At 34.9% G+C, this 16,947-nt stretch overlaps 1 protein-coding gene across 1 annotated transcript in view; it reads left to right on the forward strand.

Annotated features, from left to right (window-relative positions):
- LOC117119611 (calcium-activated chloride channel regulator 1-like) overlaps positions 1-16,947 on the forward strand; it is a 23,411-nt gene that overhangs the window by 5,740 nt on the left and 724 nt on the right. The window contains exons 3-8 of the mRNA XM_033264445.1: positions 1,209-1,486; positions 3,053-3,298; positions 6,940-7,164; positions 7,486-7,785; positions 11,905-12,126; positions 13,160-13,589. Of these exons, the coding sequence (XP_033120336.1) occupies positions 1,209-1,486; positions 3,053-3,298; positions 6,940-7,164; positions 7,486-7,785; positions 11,905-12,126; positions 13,160-13,589 (1,701 nt within the window). The remainder of the gene's footprint in view (positions 1-1,208; positions 1,487-3,052; positions 3,299-6,939; positions 7,165-7,485; positions 7,786-11,904; positions 12,127-13,159; positions 13,590-16,947) is intronic.

A 16,947-nucleotide genomic window follows, 5' to 3' on the forward strand; every position in this document is an offset into this window, starting at 1 on the left:
AAAACTGAATTCTTCATTGCTTCTTCAAATTATCACTATAAAATCCTTGAAAATCTTGTTTTCCATTTTGACGGTCACATTATTAGACACTCACCAACTATCAGAAATCTTGGGGTTGTTTTCGACCATGAAATGAATATGACTGCTCATATAACAAACCTTTCTCGGTCCATAAATTGGCAGATTCGTTGTTTGTCCCGCATCCGCAAATTTCTTGATTTTGAAACCTGTCATAATGTTGTTCGTGCCCTATTACTCTCCAGGCTTGACTACTGTAATTCACTACTCTATGGTATCAGTAAATATAATTGAAGTCGTATTCAGAAACTTCAAAATAAGTGTGCTCGCCTTGTATGTTGCAGACCCAAATATTGTCATATCACTCCTCTTCCTAATCATCTCCACTGGCTTCCAGTGTCACAGAGAATCCTGAGAGTTCTGACATTTAATACACTGCAGTCCTCCAATCGTAGTTATATCTCCTGCCTGTTGAATTTCTTAACCTCTACCTATTCTCTCCGTTCTGTTTCCGGTTCCTGTCTAGTCTATCTGTTCCCAAATCCAACAAACTTGCTGGTGATCAATCTTTCTCTTCCTCTGCTCCAAAACTGTGGAATAATCTTCCTATTTCTATCCGAAATGCTTGTAGTACTGAAGTCTTAAAAAAACTCTTAAAAGCTCACTTATTTCCTAAATAATCCTCTTCCTACAATAAACTTTTTCTAAGCGCCTTGTATCCTTTGGCAAAAGGCGCTATATAAATTTCTATATTATTATTATTTCTATATTACCACCACTACTACTACTAAATACTACTACCACCACTACTACTTCCACTACTAAATTATTTTGTTTCCTCTAATTAAAAATGTGTTGCCCTAATACAATAATTCGTTCCTCGAAATAAAATTTCAAGGGAACGAAATATTAATTTATGGGAACGGATATTTTTTAAAGTATTTGTTTTTAATATGTCCCTGTAAGGGCTCCACATGGTGATAGCGATAATGATAATAATAATGATAATAATAACGATAATGATAATAATAATAATAATAATAATAATAATAACGATAATAATAATAATAATAATAATAATAATAATAATAATAATAATAATAATAATAATAGGCCTACCATTACTAAGAATAATGGTCAATACTAGAACTACTGAATGGTTTACATATTCGACTTTTTTTTAATTTAAGACAAATTGTTGGTTCACGAATGGGGTCATCTCCAATGGGGCCTATTCGACGAATATTCGACTGACGGATCAGCAGCATTCTATGCACATTCAAATCAAAACGTTGAAGCAACAAAGTGTTCTCTTGCGATCAAAGGAGAATATGTGAATATAAATACCCAAAAGGAATGCTATCTGGACCCGGCTACGGGTGTTTATCAAAGTGAGTGTGTCTTCTACCCAGACACAACTGGACAAAAGGCAACAGCTTCAATCATGTACGGACAATTTATCGATACGGTAGGTTATCAGTACACACCCTTGCCCTGTCTCTTATACACATCTCGCAAACAAATATCCCACTTAATACTGTAGAAGTAGTTGTAGTTGAAGAATGGAAGTATTTTCATCCGAGTATTAAAATATGTATATGTTATACTTATACGGAAAATCCTTCTTTTTGTACGTACGCAATGAATAACATACGCCATATTTGTATCACTGGGTACCTGATATTGACTAAACAATAAACCTCTCTCATATGCGTTCATATTAATATAATGTAAATGTATATTTTCTGAAAGGAAATATTTACCAGTGGATCTTCGAGACTATTTGAAGCCACAGACAGTCGTGCTTATTGGAAAAGCATTACAATTTTGGTCCCGAAATCGTGGGAACATAGACCAGAGTACGAAGTTGTCAATACAGAGAGTTTCGATAGGGCTAATATTATAGTCGATATACCCAATCCTAGATGGGAAGACAACCCGTACACAAAACAACTTGGAAAATGTGGAGAAAAGGGAGAGTACATTCATTTAACACCAGATTACTTGCTCAATCAAGAATCAAGAAGTACATCTATATGGGGTCCCATGGGTAAGTAAAACCTATTTTCATAGCTAATCATGAGGTTTTCAGGTATGCTATAACATTGCTACTAACTTCTGATTTGTTTAATTATGCTCTAAAGTTTGGTTGCTCTTGAATGATTGTGTAGAATCAAACAAGGAGCATGTTTTGCATGATGAACCACAAAGATGACTACCCAAATTACGGTTGTCGCAAGAGTTAGTTTGCCTCTTGAATTTAGATCGTACAGTACTAATATATCACGAAGGTTAGGTGGTCTGCGATAGGCTATGAACGGTGTATCTGGAAAAACAGACCAAAGATGTTCTGTGGTCTGTAGAATGGGCATATGTTTCTGAATTATAGCCCTTTGTGGGGTAACCTAGGGTGATACGTAGTGACCATTGGCACTCTGGTCGATCATTGACGTGGTTTGTACGTCAGTGTTTGAGCACGAGGTATGTCCTTTGCTTTTTTATAACATTTTCAATGGGTCCTCGATGATAATTTCTATTCCGGATATTATATTAGGTAAATAAGGTAGTAATTTTCTAAGCCTGCACTTTAATACCAGCGTTGACCTTTTATTGAGTAGGGTTGCTTTATTAGCATTAAAGATAGCTAATTTCAAAAATGAAAAGTTCACAATTTCCAAACACTGTGCTACAGATCAATATATGTTAATACCGTGATAGCGCGAAAAGTTCGTAAGAGACACACGGCTATCTCTGTATTTCTAAGCCTATATTTTGCTCTTACGGTTTTTAATTTCTGATAATGCACTCTCCCGCATGGGATATAATATATATAACTTACCATGTTGTGTTTTGTGGTGTCATTGGCCCTTACGGGTTCATTTTATGGTGTAGCCAGTGGTACTTAATAAGAGTGTACGAATTTGTGGTAATGCATTCCCCAAGATATTCAAATAAAAATATATTTTCTTGACTTGATGTACCTTCGTCATTTCTTGATAATTAATTTGGTTTTCTTACCTACTTTTTATTGAAGGTCAATACATTTTGCCATAGTGATCCCAGCGATCCACCGGGTTATCACGACGTTGAAGCTCCACACAAACACAACACTCTGTGCAACTATAAAAGTTCATGGGACGTCATGCTGGAATCAGCCGACTTTAAAAATGGCAACAACCCACCACTTCAAGGAGATGTAGATACAACACCAACTTTTCGTATTGTCCAACCGACCGACAGACGGGTGGTGTTGGTATTAGATACGTCGGGGAGTATGTCGGTAATGTGCTTTACGTACATTCATGATTTTATTTGAAAGTTATACTTTAAATTAATATACTTAATGCAGTAATAGTAGAAGCAATTTGGTATGCAGTGCATTTTCCTGTGAAGAGAAGTCATCAGGAAATATGAGGGTGATATTTAATTTATATACTTTTTCTTTCGCTGCATACCCATGATGTGGGGGGTGGGCGGTGTGCAATCTACTACTTGGTTCTTATTGACTGGGTTATTCTTAACGCCCCTATGGGCCTCCCTCCAGCGTTTGCGATCTAAAGCGATTTCGATCTCTTAAAGATCTATTCTCTTACGTTTATCCATGGTTAATCTATTTAGAGTGCTAATTGATTTTAATAGTAATATGTATTTATGCAGTAACAGACTGTCAATATAAGAAGTAACTTGGTATGCATTTTATTATTCCTGTCTGCAAAACTTAAAGAAAATTATCTTTTAGAGCTGAAATCTTGCATACCGTAAAACATTTTAATGTGTTAATGTTTGACATAGTTCTTGGTTATTCTGACTAGAGAGGAGGGAATGCATTGTTTTCGATTTATTTATTGATTCCCCACTAACTTTGGAACACCGTTAGATGGATTAAGCAAAACCCGTAGCAAGAAATGCGCTTATTTAAAAAAAAAACAATTATAATAAAAAATTAATTCTACCTGTAAAAAAACTTGTTAACGAATATCGTGGTGGTCATACCATTTTAAACTAGAATTGAGTTTGACTGAAACTAAATGTTAATTACCTAGCAAGTTGCTGTTAAATTCCTAGCAAGTTGCTAGGTATTTTAAATCATTTGTTCCATATTCCTTTCGACTTTTAAATGATGTAATTAGGTGATACTTTTTATTATGTATTAATATTTCAATGGTTTTAAAATGAAATAAGTTTGGGGCGTGTGCAATCTACTACTTGGTTCTTATTGACTGGGTTATTCTTAACGCCCCTATGGGCCTCCCTCCAGCGTTTGCGATCTAAAGCGATTTCGATCTCTTAAAGATCAATTCTCTTACGTTTATGGTTAATCTATTTAGAGTGCTAATTGCTTTTAATAGTAATATGTATTTATGCAGTAACAGACTGTCAATATAAGAAGTAACTTGGTATGCATTTTATTATTCCTGTCTGCAAAACTTAAAGAAAAATATCTTTTAGAGCTGAAATCTTGCATACCGTAAAACATTTTAATGTGTTAATGGTTGACATAGTTCTTGGTTATTCTGACTAGAGAGGAGGGAATGCATTGTTTTCGATTTATTTATTGATTCCCCACTAACTTTGGAACACCGTTAGATGGATTAAGCAAAACCCGTAGCAAGAAATGCGCTCATTAAAAAAACAAAAACAATGATAATAAAAAAGAAATTCTACCTGTAAAAAAACTTGTTAACGAATATCGTGGTGGTCATACCACTTTAAACTAGAATTGAGTTTGACTGAAACTAAATGTTAATTACCTAGCAAGTTGCTGTTAAATTCCTAGCAAGTTGCTAGGTATTTTAAATCATTTGTTCCATATTCCTTTCGACTTTTAAATGATGTAATTAGGTGATACTTTTTATTATGTATTAATATTTCAATGGTTTTAAAATGAAATAAGTTTTAAATATTTTAAACAAGTTTTTTATCAGTGTTTTAAACTAATACTGTATATTCTTTTGGTATTTAAATATGTATGCTATGAGAAATCCCTCAAAAATATTTTTCCGTAAGGACCAATAATGTTGAAAGTTGAAAGTTCTAGTTAATCAAATTCTTTATTCTCAATCGAAGATTTGACATCATTTTAAAATTTATCCATTAACGCGGCTCTTTCTTATTACTAAAAGAAAAAAAAGAAACATGTTAGTTTAGTTTGGTAAGCATTCCCACCTGCTCCATATTCCTGTAAAATTCCTTGAAGCTACCAAGAAAAAAATGGCCGTTATGAGAAATATAATGAGATTTTTTTTTTATTTGGGAGTAGTTTCCATATGGTGGATGACCTTACTCGTTCTGATCTGAGAAAGAAACAAATATCATGATAAAGTGAAATATCTGTACATATAAGATGTGCGTCATATTGATTTTTTTTTGTTTTGCTTCGAATTGGCGTAATAAACAAGGTTAGAAAAAAATTCAAAAAGAAAGAAAATATTAGTTTAATTATTATTACTTTAGTGTGGTGAGCATTCTCGCATGCGCCATTTTTTGTAAACATTATTTGAAGCTACCAAGAAAAAATGGTCGTTATGGGAAATAAAACGGGAAATTAGATGATAAAGAATGACGAGATAAACAAGGTTAAAAAGCATTATTCGTATTTTAGTGATAAGGATTCGCCCCCTGCTATGCTTACCCTATCATTATTTGAAACTTTGAAAGTCATTTGGCACTTGAAATTATTCTGGCAACATTTAAGTACTTTTCGGTTTCGTTTTTTTTTCTCCGAACAGATTTTTTTTTTTATTGTTTCAATTATTTTCATGTTTTTTTACTTATTTATCTTGGTATTCAATGTATCTCCAATGCAGCATATGTCTTAAACAAGTAAAAAAAAATCACATAAAATGTACAATTTGCCACAAATATGTTCATAAATCTTGATCCAATTTGACCGTTAAAGAATTCAGAAAAAGAGTTAATTCTAAATGTTGACACTGTCTAAAATGTAATGACTCCCTACCAATACCGTTTAATCATAGTGATAATACATTTTCAGGAAGGTTTTTTTAGGAAACATTATTCAGGAGGAATCATGCTACGCATATGGCTATAATCGGTTTCGTAAGTAACGTACCTAAAGCAAAAAAGAATGACATTATACTATATACATTTTAATGGATTTATTGAAGGCTTACGATACGATCGATCACAGCATTTTGCTAGATTTGTTTTCACAATTATTTAGTTAAAAAAAAGCAGTACGTGTCATAAAATCATGTAAATTCATTAAAAGAAAGCGTTAAGTATGGAGTCCAAAACGGTTCAATATTAAGGCCCTTATTGTTCATTGTATACAAGAATGATATAATACCTCTAAATTACTCTCATTTATATTATTTGCTGATGACACAACTGTTTTCTATTCGGATTGTAATATTGATAACATTTTCAAAGTAATGAATAATAAGCTTTCCGAAATGTTTAAATGTAACAAATTTCTCTCAATACAGATAAAACAAATCTTATATTGCTGGGAACACTGCACCAAACCAAAAATATAAATTTAATTCGTTGCAATTTTTTAGATGGTTGTGAATTAACCGGTGTACAATAGACATTGTTTCTTGGTGTAATTTTAGATAGAAATTCTTACTTGGAAACAGCATATTAACAGAAATCATAAGGGGTGCTCTAAAATATTGGTGTGTTAAACAAAGTAAAGCAATTCCTACCGGAGTAATCTTTACTATTACTGTACTATTCCCTTATTTTGCCACACAAGTTTAGGTTAAGTTTGAATTAAGTTTAACGTTTACTGACTTTTATTAGGAAAGATTTACAAACTTGTAATATCGACAGTGAACGAATAGAAATTAATAGGGCACAGCATTAAAGTTCTAAAGTATATGATGTGTTCCTGCTTATTTTGATTTTTGATAACTATGCTAAATCAATGTGATAAACTTATTTATTTAATCCTAGGGCGATCGTATTCTGCAACTTTATCAAGCTTCAAGACACTACTTGCTATACACCATTGACAAGGGCAGTTACGTCGGCATAGTTGAATTTTCATCTTCCGCCAGCGTCTTATCTGAACTGGTCTTAATATTTAATGAAGTGTCACGAAATAGACTAGTAGCAAAATTACCAATGTCCGCGAATGGAGGGACCGCCATAGAGTACGGTGTTTTATTGGCAATTGATGTAAGCACCTTGATCAGATAACCAGCTATCATAAGTAAATTCGTAGTTTAAACTGTACATGCCCGTATAAAATGCCAAGTGATATAAACCTATGCTGTGTATAGCGCTTGTATGTCAAAATGACCTAGATAGGCTGAGTTAATAATTTGAAAATGTGTGAATTAAGAATTTGTATGACGTTCTGTTCACATTCCTGTCAAATTTTCTTTGACAAATAAACTGTTGTATGCCAATATAGCTATGATGCGTCTAATATGGTCATGATGTTATGTGATAGTCTGTACATGGCTTAATTTGACGATTAACTGCAATCTATTAAAGGTGTTATCACGTGATGGAGAAGATCCAGCTGGAAGCTACCTTCTTGTAATTAGCGATGGGATAAATCATGACCAATATGGCATCAGTGGTATTCTGGATGACGTCAAAGACGCTGGAGTTATCATTGATACAATTGCATTTACTAACTATGCTGACAGTGACCTTGAAGATCTTAGTGATATTTCTGGTGGAATACCTTATTATTTCGACGGTAACGATGATATATCGGTCCTCAACAACGCATTTACCGCCACCGTCACGAGTAGACCAGATCTAAGTTCACAGGACCTTCCAATAATAGTGAGTTTAAATATTTGTCTATTCATAACCATTGTTTTATTATACAATTTATATGTTTCTTTTATGGTTATTGCTTCATCTTCGTTCATTAACACATACATAACTACAGTGCTGTTGATTACCTCCGCCAAAAAGGGTTAAGTATTAACTGCCTTTTGTCTCTTCGTCGTGCTGTCCATCTCTCTGTCTGTATGTATGGCTTTTAGCAAGATTACGCAAAAACTAAAGAATGGATTATCATAAAATAAAGCGGAATGTTACATAATATTCGAAAAAAGACTTAATAAATTTGTCAAAATAATTTAAAGGGCAAATTCAATGTCTAGGAAATTCAATTATTTAGGCCTACCATCGACCATAAGTAAATTAAGAAACCTCAGCACTTTAATAATAAATGTACCTGAATACGACAGCCGATGCCATTATAATTGTCTTGAGGGTATGCTGCAGTTTTGTTCATCACACATGACCTGCTTATTAGGAAGGTTTCGCCACACGTTGGTATGTATATTTTTCGTATAGAAAGTGTGTTGACGTCATTATATCTATTGTGATGTTCAAACCACACAGTATAGAGTACTATAGTGTTACGTCGCGATACCACGTGATACTACTCCGTTGCTATCGTTGCAAAAAGAGTTCAACGGAACGCCATTTTCTCCACTGACAAACCATTGATCACAATTTCTAACATAATTATTAAGATGTTGTATCTTAGTTTGACTTTGTAAATTTTAATTGATAAATAAATGTATTTTCGATAACTAATATAATGCAAGCTTTTGTGTTTTTAGTACATTTTTAAAATAAAATATTAGATTTTAAAATGCCTATTCCAGAAAACCTATGAAGTCGTTCAGGTGTAATGAACGGTAACCAACGTCTGGTTGGCAACAGAGGGCGCTACCTGGCGTTGTGACGACACGATTGTGGTTACGATTATAAGCTAACATCCCTAGCGCCCTCTGGAGTAGAGAAGAGAATGAAATAGTTCAGTAACAAATCGTTCAATGAACTCAAGCATGTTCTTGTTACTCTGTTTTACACAACATAGTAATTACCAAAGAACATAATATTGGCGACGAATGCTACAGTACTGCTACAAAGCATCCTCAGAACGGATTGTACAGATATTGTGAGTATATTAGCGATCGTTAAAACTAATCAAGCTTCAAACCATGGCTGGTAACGACGTGTTTCTTTCTCGAATGATACCGATCTTTCAGACATTCCGAAGTGGAGTCAAGAAAAACTGAATACAGTGGAAAGCGAACTGTACAGCGAAACCCTCTTAATACTCAAAGTAATTCCAAATTCCGAAATTTGGTGGACATTGGCCTCACATAGGGAAAAATACCTGTCAGGCAAGAGGACAAATGTGTGGAACATGTGGCAATATATACTAAGTATAATTATTTATATTCAAAAACTCAAAAAACTACCGCACTTCACAGTCCAAATTGAGAGTGACAGCATCCTCATGATGGCAGATTCTGGCTCTGGTATCAACATTATCGATGAAAAGGACTACTAACGCATGAAACAAACTTTTATAAAACATTTTATGTTGTCAAATTTTCTAGTGAATCGCTCCTTAGTTTGAAAGGACAACTGAATTTAATCCAACCTACTTGTAGTGTAAACATAATAGAGAACTTTACAGACAAGTTAATAAACGAATTCAGTGACATATTTTGTGGTGTTGGGAGACTCAAGAACTATCAGGTACATCTTCATATTGAATTGATGAGACAGTGATCCCAGTAGCTCAAGGCATTCACAGAGTTCAATTTCATGTAGGGAAATATCATGAGGAATAATTGGCACATGATGAAGAACTAGGAATCATTGATAAAATAGATGGACCAATACCGTGGGTATCGCCAGTTGTTTTAGTACCCAAGAAAACACCAGAAAAAGTTAAAGTGTGTGTTGATATGCGGCAACCAAACACCGCTATTAAAAGACACATAACTCCAACCATTAGTGAAATTATACATGAGCTAAACGGAGCTACAGTTTTCAGTAAGTTGGATCTGAATCAAGGATATAACCAGATAGAACTAGGACCAGAATATTGATACATGTTTTTCAACACACATGGGACTTCGTCGATATAAACGCCTCAACTTTAGAATTAATAGTGTAGCAGAAATCTTTCAGAATGCCATATTGTCTTCCAACGCCTTCGTGAAAAGGAACTTACATTGAACTCTGAAAAATGTGCATACGACAAACACACCCTCGAATTCTTTGCTCACATCTTCTCTAAAGAATTACTTGCTCCTGATCCAAAAAAAATCAAGCTGTTGTTGAGATGGACAAACCACAAAGTTTATTGGGAATGACAAGCTACTGCGGTTCACGCTTTATCCCAGAATACACTAATCTCTCAACCACTTTGCAAACTAAAGCCGGTTACTCACTGCGTGCGACGCGACGCGACGGCAACGCAACGAAGAACGCGCGCAAAGACGCGGACCCAACGGATCGTCTTTTTAATTAGGATTCGTTCAGATTGCCACTGACAATCAGAAGACGGCGTTGCGTCGTCTATCGCTCGCCGGAAGCAAATGTTGATTCATCGTGCGGCGGTCGTACAACCGTCGACGACGCAGTGAGTGTCCAGCTTAACGCGAAAAAGGAGTGGAAATGGACTGACAGGCATAATCAAACCCTAGTTACTCTACAAGTTGCGCTGGTAAATGCACCTGCTCTAATATATTTTAATTCACACTATGATACACAACTACACGTTGATGCCAGCCCAGTTGGAGCCCTACTAATGCAAGTAGACCCAGCTGATCCTCAAACTCACCATATTGCAGCATATGCAAGCAGAGCCCTCTTGCAAGTTGAGCAGAGATATTCACAGACAGACTGAGAAGGTCTTACAGTTATTTGGTCTTGTGAACATTTTCACATATAAGTATATGGCAAACCAATCACCATCATTACCGATCATAAGTCAATAATATCTATCTATCTATGGGAATCCAAACTATATACTCCTCCTCTAACACTTTAACGATGAGCCATGAGACTTGTGACGCTAAGGTCATTAATCGTTCTGGACTAGATAACCCAGATGATTGCATATATAGACACCCGTACAAGGCCCAGATTAACACTAGCAGAGAGGAGAAAATAGCTAAAGAATACGTACATAAACTACATAACAGCCACATCCACCCCTCATCTTAGGAGGAAATAGAATTAGCGACAGAAGAAGATGAAACGCTGAAAGCTGTTATGCAAGCAATAAAAGCTGGAAATGGTATCGCGGACATTACAAACCCATAAGTCAACTCACAGTTCTACATCCACTGTGAAAAAGTGAAACACGAATTAGCCATTTGTGGCAATGGAAAACTGGTGCTACGTGGACGCCGAATTGTCATGCCAGAAAAGGTACAGAAAGGTTTGCATAGCTCATGAAGGTCATTTGGGCATTGTAAAGACAAAAGCAGACTACTTCGTGGAAAAATTTACTTTGTTTACGCTTGTGATTGTCCTGGTGGCGCTGCTACTCTCAGCTTTTCACTTTATAAATAAAAATGCTGGTCTTTTCCCTTTTTATCTTTGTGCTTTCCTCTGAAAGCGGCCTTCCAAAACTGTTTTGAGTAATATTTTCTTAGTACATGACCAATCCAAACTCATGCCTATTATATATAATTTTAATAGTTCTAGGCCTAGGTAATTAATTTTTTTCAAAACCTAGGTCTAACTAACAAATAAAAATGCTCATTAGTATGTAACTCAAGTTCAAATAACACTTTTGATTACTCGTACAACTCGATTACTTTTGTCATTTTAAACGGTTCATTAGTTATTAGCATGGTAACGGAGTCTCAGGGGTTTTGTAGACGTTTATCTTTAGTTGATGACATTTTTACCTCCTGAATTCTGAAATATGAGATTTTCGAGTTGAGTCAGTTCCGTGCAAATTTTTCGAAGGAAAAAAATAATCGCGGCCATTGCGCGACGACGAAAAGCGATATTTCAATAAATATGTTGCAAACAACGTGTACGCGTAATACCTACAAGCTTTTATTTTAATGATTTTTATGACATTTACTAAATTCAACAAATTTTGTAATTGTTTATCTAAAAAATTAGCTTTACAGTGATGGCCTAGAGATAAAATCATATAGCACCGTCACTGACAGTGTCTATATCGACTCGTCTGTCGGGCTCGAGACGGTCTTCAGTTTCTCATGGCTCAACTCTGGTATTAAGGTATTTTTGAAATCACCTACTGGACAACTGGTTAATCAGACATTGTACAACACTGATTATGCATCGAATACTATAACAATCGGAATACCCGGTAAAGCAATGGTAAGAGTGAAATATAACACATTTTTAAACTTTCAAGTTGCATTGTTCACGCCAATACTAATAATGATACTGATAATAATAATATCATAAATATTAATATTAATTAAGCTAATAGAATAATAATAATAATAATAATAATAATAATAATAATTAATAATAATAATAGGGCCTAATAAAAAATAATACTATTGATAATGATAATGATGATGATAAAGATGATAATGATAAAAATGATGATGATTAAGATAATAATGATAAAGATAATGATAATGAAAATATAATATAAGTAATTTTGATAAAGATATTGATGATAACGATAATAATGATAAAGATAATGATGATAAAGATAGTAATGTTGATAGTAATGATAATAAACATATTGATCGTAGTAATGATGATGAAATTAAAAAAATAATAACGCTAATAAAGATAATGATGATAAAGATAGTAATGATGATAGTAATGATGATAGAGATAACAATGATCATAGTAATGATGACAGTACTGTAATAATGAAGGGGCCTTAAAAAACGTGTTTGCTGTCATTTTATTTTTTTTAACCAGATGTAAAATCATTGGAAACATGTCGCGACTGCCGGCTTTTTTGCTGACAACTGCGATATATTTTATTATATATTTCAAGAATTAAGATAAAAGTAACCCACCCCCATTTTTTGGGTTTTTGGAGGAGGCGAATGACGGCAAACAAACAAGTTTTTAGGCCTAGTAATGCTAATGATATTACTAATAATAACAGTTTATTGCATTATTATATAATAATAATAATAATATTAATATTAATATTAATATTAATAATAATTATTATTATTATTATTATTACTATTATTATTATTATTTTCCTTTTTATAATTGGTTTTATATATACAGTTTTATATCTGTTCTACTTTAAAAAAAATATCGATGAATGGTATAGTATACAGACACACTGTAACAATATAATGTAAATTTGGATCGATCACCATTTGATAAGAAAATAATATTATGCAGAAAGCTATGTTTCATTTTAATTCAGATAGGACAGTGGGAGTTCAACGTGACAAATACATATTATTATTCAGATATTGTTACTGTAAGTGTCCAGTCTAAGAAATCATCTGAAGAAGAACCAATAGAAGTTGTCGCAATTGTTGGCGATCCATCCGTAAACTACACAGGAAACCCAAACCCCATCATTTATGCAATGGTCACACAAAGCTATTTACCCGTGATCAACGCACACGTGACTGCAATCATTGACGGTCCGTCGAATACTCCCATGGAATTGAAACTTCTTGATAACGGAGCCAGCGCCGACATCACCAAAGATGACGGAGTATATTCAGGCTACTTCCTAGACATATCGGGAGATGGTCGATATAGTGTAACCATCAAAGTTGACAACTCAGCCCAGACAGCTACTGTGAACACGGCAAAATTAACAGGCTCACTACCGATCAAACCAGGTCTGTCATTAGCCTGAACATTATTCTCATGAATAACCCTCCTCTACCCCTACAGAAGTAAAAAAAAAACTGCTGATCACACTTTTTTACCAGCTAAAAAGCACTCTACAGGGGCGGATCCAGAGATGTCCCGAAAAGGGGTGGGGGGAGCGAAAGAGGCGCCGTTCAAGATATTTTTTTTTTCTAGACGCCCGAAAATAACCTCTGAGGTATTTTGGGCGATCAATATTTTCATTTTCTTTCTTTTTCCCCCTTTTCCTTACTTTCCAAAAACGGGGGAGGGGGCTCTGTCCTAAATCCGCCCCTGCTGTGGGAGGACCGACGTCGTTTACCAATCGCATCCTATGGATCCGCCCAGAAAATAATCATTCTGTGAGGGCCAGTCGGCCAAAGTAAAAAAATGGAAAAGTATAATTAGAATTTAGGTCTAAGAGTGCCATTCCGGCCATGTAGAGGTGTCATAATCATTAATTTTTTTACCTCAGCCCCATTTATGGTGGGGCTGAAGTGGTCTAGTTTTCTGTGAAACTGTCTTTCCATGATTCCCTCTATTTCGCTTTCCTGGTTCCGCCACTGATAACTATAAAAAGTAAATAACCTTTATGTTTGATCGTGAATTAGACAATAGTATTTCCACTCACAATCCCGGCCACCAGGATCAAAATCTCGGGCCTGGGTTTGCCCGCGGGCCGGGGCTGGAATATCGGGGTTAGGTAACAGAACTTCCGGGGGCCTCGCCTCCTGGACCCCACCGGTGACCTATGCCGCCCCTTCATCTCAACCAAGGCTTGGGCCCAAAGCTTCTAATTTTAAATTTCGTTATACCCCACCCCCTCCCCCACCACCTTTCAACCACTGATCGACGCCTTTGATTGCCATAACAGAATATTCTGAAGCATAATATTAAATACGGCATCGCCTTTATCCATAATTTTAGGAAGACCTTTGCAAATCAAATTAAAATTAGCCCTAGTTTTTAAATTAAGAACATGAGTCATTAGTAATTGTTTAATGCTACCGTGCCGACTGGTAAGTAATAGTAACAAATACATTATACGATACATGCTAAAGTATTGTGATTGATGTAGACTGTAGACATTCCTTAATTGTCATATTTACTTATTTTAATGATTAACGTACATAGTCAATTTATAATATATTTTATTATTATTGCCGCAATATTTGTATCAGCAGTACTCACTGAAGTGGAACGTTCCACTACCTACCACACATTTATATTATAATATATATGAATACTCCGCTGTTTTTTTCTTCGCACTGTAAAGCTTTGTCTACACTATCACAAATGTTATGTGACAAAAAAAAATGTGATGTGCCCATATATGGGTACGATGACGTCATAACACATATCATAAAATTGTATAAAAAAAAAGTTTAACGTGTTCAACTCTATGTCCCTTCAAATTTTATGTGACGCTTTTTTTTAAATTAAATTTGATAGTGTAGACAAAGTTTCAGAACGTAATTTGAATAATGAATTCTCACATATGTTGCTTTTGTTGCGCGACAAATCCTCGTCTAATATTTTGTAGACTCGTGTTAATATTATAAAACTGTTTTTTTTTTTAAATTTTAATAGACATAAATAGCTCAAAATATTCCAGTAATAATATGACATTTAAAATAATGGTGCTACGATTTATTTCTTCCAGAGCTGTGCACCCGTTTGGTCGGCAAATCGGCACAAACATTAAGGCCTCTCTCAATTTATAATATAGATTGACATTTTTCATAGACATAGTATTGTTTTGCTCGACCTGCCCGCGCGTGATCGTGTGGATCAGATACACAAAGTAGGCCTATATTACGATTCGAAGCCAAATCTAAATCTTTCTTTTTAATTTAACTTTGTTACACTTGGTTAGTATTTATTCAGTGATGGCGCCAGGATCTGCCCGAAAGGGGGCTAAAGGCCCCGACACGGGAGGGGGTGGATAGGCGAGCGAAGCGAGTATCACTTGGCTGGGGGAAGCCACTGAAGGGCCACCGGTGGAGGTTTAGGGCTTCGCCCCCTGGAAGCTACGGATATTTGACGAATTTTGGTGAATTTTTATTAGTTATTTGACATCAAAGCTACCGTTGACATCATGTATGTTTTTTAATGTCCAAATTAACTTCCAAAATCGAAAATTTGTGAATAAAACAACGAAAAACAAAGAGTATGCAATGGAACCAACAAACAAATCCGTTTTACATTTTAAATTATTAAAAAAAAACCCACCGTATTACATTACAATACTATCCTCCAATCCTGGCGAAGTCCGGGTTTTTCATAATCAAACAAATTACGAATACAGTAATAATGTCTTACTTTAAATAGTAAGGCCACCAATTTGTCACATTATACTACGATAAATTAAGAAAAAACAATGTCACCGGGAACGCCACAGTACAAGCTTTTAATTCACAGTGAAGCTATAAATTTTGGAAACTTTGCCTGAAATCTGTAAACCACGAGGTTGCTTCCCCGATCAAGATGTATTTCAAGCATCATGAGGATATCCAAACGATCATTTGTCATAGTAGAACGTAAACCTATTTTTATTAGTCTCATTAAACAGAGGAGGATCCAGATTTTTTTCAAACGGGGAGAGGGGCATTTTTTTTTATTTCAATACATAACATTAAGATGCACTGACATTTAAAAAATAGTGTCAAAACGCTGTTTTGACACTTGACACTGTTCTGCTGACATCCAATAGATGTTTGAACGTAATTAATTCATTATGAAGAAGATTACCTGTTGTTGGGTTTAATTCAATGTGAAATATATACGGTAGTCGGATAACTTGCAATAAAACGGCACGTGAATTTATTTGTATTATATCATTAATATTATTATCATTATTATTATTATTACCGCATTATTGTTTTTGTTAGAGTATTATTGTGATGAAAAGTTAACACAAACAGTACACAAATTAAACGAACAAACAAATATATATTTTGTTTAATTCTTGTTATTCCCCGACGGGATGTAGTGGGGGGGGGAGGCTCTCCCGACGAGAGGGCTATAGCCCCCAGCCCCATTTGCACACACAAAACAAATGTGTTGCATCCATGTTTTCATATAACTAAACGACGCTTACATAAGAATAATGAAACAGAAATTAGATAACAAATGCATTAACAGATAAGACAGTATACAGCCGTATTTCAAAGTGTGTTTCAAGATAAATGCAAAAACAGTGCCAGTGGCGGATCCAGATATGTCCAAAAGTGAAGGACGCAAGGAAGGTGGGGAGCGAAATTTGGACCTATCGAGATAACAATACCCTAGGGGTTCGAAATTTCTGTGTTTTAAACGCCCGAAAATAACCTCTGAGGCCTTTTGGGG

This window comes from Anneissia japonica, unplaced genomic scaffold, assembly GCF_011630105.1.
Source record: "Anneissia japonica isolate Jap-2015-1 unplaced genomic scaffold, ASM1163010v1 scaffold287952_len401801_cov160, whole genome shotgun sequence".
Lineage (NCBI taxonomy): Eukaryota > Metazoa > Echinodermata > Crinoidea > Comatulida > Comatulidae > Anneissia > Anneissia japonica.